General features: G+C 34.3%; 2 protein-coding genes across 2 annotated transcripts; both read right to left on the bottom strand.

Annotated features, from left to right (window-relative positions):
- Positions 1 to 809: 809 nt before the first annotated feature.
- LOC144475331 (pre-rRNA 2'-O-ribose RNA methyltransferase FTSJ3) lies at positions 810 to 4,160 on the bottom strand. The gene is made up of 6 exons (XM_078191124.1): positions 3,976 to 4,160; positions 3,339 to 3,802; positions 2,341 to 3,268; positions 1,799 to 2,257; positions 1,344 to 1,728; positions 810 to 1,263 (listed from the first exon to the last, which is right to left on the bottom strand). The coding sequence occupies exons 1-6, from the start codon at positions 4,040 to 4,042 to the stop codon at positions 1,008 to 1,010; spliced, it is 2,559 nt and encodes an 852-aa protein (XP_078047250.1). The 5' UTR covers positions 4,043 to 4,160; the 3' UTR covers positions 810 to 1,007.
- Positions 4,161 to 4,876: 716 nt separating this feature from the next.
- Positions 4,877 to 6,762, bottom strand: Rpt6 (26S proteasome regulatory subunit Rpt6). Its single transcript, XM_078191127.1, has 6 exons — positions 6,573 to 6,762; positions 6,360 to 6,504; positions 5,846 to 6,256; positions 5,535 to 5,761; positions 5,192 to 5,467; positions 4,877 to 5,120 (listed from the first exon to the last, which is right to left on the bottom strand). Exons 1-6 carry the CDS (start codon positions 6,588 to 6,590, stop codon positions 4,980 to 4,982), a joined length of 1,218 nt encoding a protein of 405 aa, XP_078047253.1. The 5' UTR covers positions 6,591 to 6,762; the 3' UTR covers positions 4,877 to 4,979.
- Positions 6,763 to 6,877: the final 115 nt, after the last annotated feature.

Here is a 6,877-nt window from a genome sequence, read left to right as displayed (position 1 = left end):
AGAACATTTGAACAGCGAAGACCTTGTGAATGGCGGACAAGTGAATGAAAAAAGAAAGTAAAAAAGCGATGAAAATTGAAAAAGGTTAGAAAAAAATACAAGAGATCATTCGGCATGACACGATCCCGATGTATACCTGTGTTTCGCGAAATCTCGCAGTTCGATTACGAAGTCGGAAGCCGATGATGCGATTTTTGGCGATGCGCCAGGAAAAAAAGTTTCACCGACACCGCTTTGATTGCAACAATGTCGTCGTGGAACGCTCTTTCTAAATGCTATTGGCCTTGTCCTTGACATCGACCGCAGCGTCCCGACGCTACGCAGTCCACGGTTGCATCAGAATGTTCGATGCACGGAATACACCCGGCACGGCAGAGATGCCGTTAGCTTAGCAGTAACACCTACGAGGAGTGGGGAGAAGAAGCTGCGTATACCGTATAGTATACAGTGTGCATCGAAGTCAATCATGGCAGATTTCGTGCCACGAGATTGGTTATATCCACTTATCTATATTCGCTTAAACGATGATTATAAATTGCAACATTTGCGACATTCCATCGTTTAAACGAATCATAGTTAGCAGCATTTACTCACATGAGTAAATCGGGTTGCCATATTGCAGGGAAATTTATCGGTATAGAACGCGCTTCATTAAAAATATTTTTTCTCTTTAGTTTTATCCTTTTGTGTAAAATGTTGTAAGAAAAGAATTATCAATTTCACTAAACTAATAAATTACAATAGATATAAATACGATGAAAGATTAATAATAAATGAATCTGGATACATCAGCATGTATGTACAAAATACTTTAATTACGGACATTGCATAATTTAGTACATAAATCTGTATGTACAAAACGTTACTGTATTTACAGCATCTCATTGCATCGAAAAGCAACACACACTGTGTTGTATTCTGTTCTTTTGTTGATTTTTAATAGATTTTAAAATAGCGCAGGGCGAGAAAAATTGTAAAATGATTTCATAATTCCTATTTGAAAGAAATTATTTTTTTAATTTCTTTCCTTTATGAGCTTTAGCCTTTCCTCGTGGCGGTTTGCCACCGTGGCTCTTCTTTCCTCGTCCTTTTGTTTTCTCTTTTGATTTCGCCGCGCGTAAATCTTTCTTCATTCTGGGATCGACCATCTTATAACGTCCTTTAACACCTCCAGGCCTTGGTGCTTTCTTCTGTGCCAAATGTTTCTTCGAAACTATGTAAGTAACTTCTTTCTTAGGTTGTTTCTGAGCTTTCTTGTACAATCTGAAATGGAAATGTGAATAAATATATTTACAAAATCAATATATTGTAACAAACATAACTTAAAGAATAGTAATCCTTACGCTTGCACTTGTTTCGATTTCTCTCTATCAGTAATATCTGCGTTGTCCATGATTGCTTCCACCTTTTTCTTCGCCTTCTCCAGTTTACGTATTGCACGACGTTTCTTCCTTCCCTTTGCTTCCAGAACTTTTTTAATTGGTCGAGCATTCACATTTTCAACCCGCTTCTTGTATTCGTCGACCAGCTCTTTAGGTACAGGTGCTTCTTTCCTCATGTGCTCCTTTTCATCTTGTACAAACCAGTCGGGTAAATTTTCATCGTTAAACGCGTATCTGTTCCATGCTGAATCTATCAAATCTCTTCGCGTTTTCTTGCTTTGGACTAATAACGATCCTAATGCCAGATCCTCTTCTGCTAAACGTTTCCTCTTTTTCGGTTTTATATCTGCACATTGTGATGCAAAAATTAACTAATAAATAAATGACTGTTTTATTTAAGGCAACAACATACTTACCGGTTGATTTTGAAACTATTTCGAAACCATTTTTGCCACCCACTTTCTTTTTCTTATCTTTTTTATTTGAAACCATCATTTCATCCATGTCGTAGTCGGAACCAGAGTCAGCGTCTTCAGAATTATAAACATCGTCATCGTTCTCAACTTCATCCATTATTGTGTTCACCTTATTTACTTTCTTTTCTTTTCCACTATTCGTTGAAGTCTCCCCTATTATACGACCACCTCTCTTTTTATACTCTTCGACCATTTTATCCAATTCAAGATCTTCATCTTTTTCGTCTTCTAAATTTTTAAAAATGTCTTTCTGAAACCACAGCTCAGCTTTGTAAATTCTTTTAGTCTTTTTATCTCTATTATCTAGATCGGTTAACAGCGGATTTTCTGAATCATCTTCATCTTTCTTCTTTCTTCTTCGAACTTCTTTTCTACCTTCGTCATCTGAGTCATTCAAACCTAATAAAAGAGCAATTAATAATGTGAAGGTATGAAGATATATATAACATACATTTAAATGTATATACTCAATAATTACATACCTAAACCTGATTTTTCACTTTCGTCGTCGGATGCGTCACTCGAATTTTCCGGCTCGCTATCTTCTGTTTTATAATACAATCCCTTACTGTCTAAATGTCCTTCATCTTTTTTATACCAAACTGTTTTCGGTTTAATTTTTCCATCATCTGATTCTACATCACTTTCAGCTACTATATCTGGTTGTTGATTCGTAATCTCCTGTAATTGCTGGTATGTTTTAATTTCTTTCAAACTAAACATATCATCTCCTTCCAGTACAGGACCTGCGTCTCCTTTATGAACCATTTTTAAATTTAGGCGCTCATTTAACTTCTGCCTTTCCTTATTAACTTTCTTCTTCTTTCGTTTCACTTCTCTAGCTTCTTCTGCTCTGAGCTCTTCAATCTTTTTAGTAATTTCTTCATCTTCTAAGTTTTCCAGTTCTTCTTGGGTCAAAGGTTGCGCTTCAACAGGCTGATTAACTCCATCTTCTTCTGCTACTGGTTCTTTTTCTTCCAAAGCTTCTTTCACCTCTTTCCACCACTTCAACAAACGTCTTAAATCTTTTTTGCCTAACACTTTAATATCTTTACAACATTCTTTAATTTCATTGGTTGTTAACTCGTGATTCGTAATGATTTCATCATCAAAAACGATTTCAGAAGCATCTTGTAATGCTTCTACTGCGTTTTCATGTGCTATAAAATCTTTAACAGATAATGCATGGTACAAAGTATAATCATTTTCTGGATATCCCTCAGCTTTGAGTTTCTTTTTCACTGGCTTATAAATGTTCAATTTATTTGCAGGTTCCATTTCTAATTCAGAAAACACGTATTTGGGATCCAAAAATTTTGGGTCCAATTTATCAGGAGCTATATAATACTGACAAACGACAAATATTTCAGCGGATTCGCTACGCGAAGCTTGAGGTTTAGTTGCATGTACCTAAAATAAAATATAACAATTGAGTCCCGCTATGGCATACATAATATTGTATCAATTATAAATAGAATACCTTTTTAAACAGTTGCTTCAAGACCCAAAGTAGTGAATGATAATCTTTTGATCTGAACATTTTTGTAACAAACCATCCCCCTGGTCTTAGAAAATGTGTTGCCAGTTTTAAGGCTGACAAAGTTAAATCTATTTGTTGGTATGCATCATGGAGCCAGTTTTGACCAACATTTGGTGCTCCATCATGTAATACGACATCAGCTTTCCATGTCTTTAACTCACGGGATATTGAAACCCGACATTTATCTGTCGTAATATCTTCCACTAAACCAATACAACCTGGAATCTGTTTGATGGGAAACAAATCTACGCCTATCACTATGGAAGATACCGGCATATTCTGCCGGGCAACTTGCATCCATCCTCCTGGAGCTGCACATAAATCTATGCATACTCGTGATTTTTGTAAAAATTCAAACTTTCGGTTCAATTGGATCAATTTGAAAGCAGCACGTGACCTATAACCTATAAAACATAACCTATGAAAAATGTTGTTTACGCATAATAATAGGAAAGTTTTTTCAATGAACACTTTTTTTTACTTAATTCAAACAATAATACTGAAACTTTTTGACATGTTATTTTAACAATAATTCTGTATGAATGGAGAAAAGTATTATCCGCATGCGAACACTCACCAACTTCTTTAGCCAAGTGATAGAATTTATCCTTCCTCTGCTTTCCAATTTTTGTCTTTTTACCCATTGTGATTTTTGAACAATTCTACTTTCAATCGAAGATATATTACAATTGAAAACTGATCGGCGAAGTGTTCACCGCAAGTAGCCACATGTAGCCATTGTATAGTGGGGAGGATATGTTTAAGAGAATAAAATAGAGTTATACCATATCAAGATTTATGAACAGTAATGGGACCTACTCCTGCACAGTTTCAGGCCGCCAATCGATCCGTTAGCAAGGGTTAATATAGAAATTTTCTTTACTCTGATAGGTTAGCGATTTACTGGCGAGATAGTGCTGCCCTCACTTTCAAAATGAAAGAGCGAAAACAGGGCGTGAAATTAGATTTTTAAAAAAGTTTCGAATAATAAAATCTATTACCTAATAGTGGTAATCTGATATGGCCAGTTGACCAGTGATCAATGATCAGTTGGTGCGGTTGTAAACTCGGTAAAGTAAAATAAGCTAGGTTTCCTATCCATCCACACACAGCATAGAATCTGATCGGTATCGTTCTATCTTTCTCAGTCGTATCTCGTTCTCTTTCTACAGTACTCGCAGTATTAAATTTTATCACATGGTACGAAACTTTTACTTGTTTTGAAAACATTCAAATAATCTTTATTAAAACATTTTAATCTTCTCGAATGAAAACACTGAAACATCTCTTACACAAAACAGAAAACATCCTATAAATAATAAAGACATTTCATTCAATAAATATTCATTAGTACGTGTATTTCATGACATTAAGAAAATTCGACAGTTATAAAATACTTGATTAACATTAAATCTTCGTAGTAGTAGTAGTAGTAGTAGTAGTAGTAGTAGTAATAACAGCATAATTTGAAATAAATCTTTTTTTTTACAATTATAAATTTTATTTTATACGAAGTTATATGGATTTCACAAATGATTTTACAAAAAATGTAAATAATATTGAAACAATAAATCTAACTATTTACTTCCATAACTTCTTAATGGACATATTCTTTTCAGAATCTTTCTGCATAACTTTAGCAACAGCCATTTCGAAATCTTCTTGAGTAACATGAACGCGACGTTCTCTGAGGGCATACATACCGGCTTCTGTACAAACTCCCTAAAAACGAAACAAAATGAATGTACCAATTGAAAAGACATAATTATTTTTACGAACTTCATATACAGTACCTTAACTTCTGCACCAGATGCACCGGGCATAAGTTCTGCGATTTTTCTTAAATTAATGCCCCGAGTTAGATTCATTTTTCTTGAATGAATTTTTAAGATGTCAAGACGCGCTTCCTCATTTGGAGGTGGAAATTCAATTTTACGATCAATACGTCCAGGTCTGAGTAAAGCAGGGTCCAATATATCAATTCTATTCGTTGCCATGATAACTTTAATATTTTTTGTTGCTTCAAACCCATCCAACTGATTTAGTAATTCGAGCATAGTTCTTTGGACCTAGCATTATATTTGTTATACATAAGTATAGAGATCGAAATATTAAAATCAGAAGTATAATACCTACTTCACTATCACCACTAGATCCAGACTCAATACGAGCACTTCCAATTGAATCTATTTCATCCATAAATATAATAGACGGTGCATGTTCTCTAGCCATTACGAATAGTTCACGAACCATTCTTGAGCCTTCACCAATGAATTTCTGAACCAATTCAGAGCCAGACACACGAATAAATGTACATTCAGTATGGTGAGCCACTGCTCTTGCCAATAAAGTTTTTCCTGTACCTAAGGATTAGTTATACAACATGATTCAATAATATCCTTTCTTACAGAGGTAAAACAATATTTTCTACAACTGATTTTTCTTACCTGGTGGTCCATACAATAGAACTCCTTTAGGTTGTGCTATTCCAAGAGCATCAAACAGTTCAGGATGTTTAACAGGTAGTTCTATAACTTCTTTAATTTCCTTGATTTGTTTGTCTAAACCACCAACCATTTCATAGGTAGAATCTGGTACCTTCTCCACCATCATAAGAGATACTAGGGGATCTACTTTATTTGGTAAAATTTTATGAAGAGTATAACTTTCATTACGCAGTGCAACTCTTGAGTTTGGTTTTACATCGTTGATATCAATGTTTTTATCTATATCCACTACAAACTTGCCCTCTGGATGCACTTTAACTAAGACTTTCTTTTTATCCATCGGTTTGACAACTTCTCCGACATATGACCCTTGTTCTTGAAGAAGTTGTAATTCCTCTCGTAACATACGTACTGAAATGATGAGTATGAAATTTAATACAGAAAATAATTAATTTAATATATAAGATTAATTTGAAAGATGTAGTGTAGATAAAATAGATCAAGAAGAACATGCCTTTCGCATTAAGCTCGTTACGTTGTGCTTGTAACCTCCTTAAATTTTGACTCTTGTCAGCTACAATTAATTGCAGCTCATCAATTTTGGTAATGTAGTAGGGTTTAAAACCTTCCCCCTTCGCAGTTTTTTCGTCCACTTCCATCTAAAGCACACATAAAATTAAAAATTATAATATTTTCGATTACACTGAGCTAAAAGTTACATACTCACCTTAGTTGTGAGCGTCATTTTGTGCACTCACTACTTATAACCAACTATAGATATTAATTAATTCTTTTTATAAGTCCATCCACTTATGAAAAGGAGTACAACACAAAATTCAAAACTAAATTGTTATATTCGCTGCTACCATAAGAAATGCTTGTCACTGAATCTTCTATATGTCTCGATTTCGAGTAGAAGCTCGATAATTCTAGTATCGACTTTTTATAGCCTTAGTATATCGATATATGTATTATATCGATTAGTGTAATGTCTGTTAATCGATTATCAAATATTTCCAAAAATAATTTTAT

This window comes from Augochlora pura, chromosome 9, assembly GCF_028453695.1.
Source record: "Augochlora pura isolate Apur16 chromosome 9, APUR_v2.2.1, whole genome shotgun sequence".
Classification (NCBI taxonomy): Eukaryota; Metazoa; Arthropoda; class Insecta; order Hymenoptera; family Halictidae; genus Augochlora; species Augochlora pura.
The sequence above is the reverse complement of the archived record's forward strand: the minus strand, read 5'-3'. Positions and strand labels throughout refer to the sequence as shown.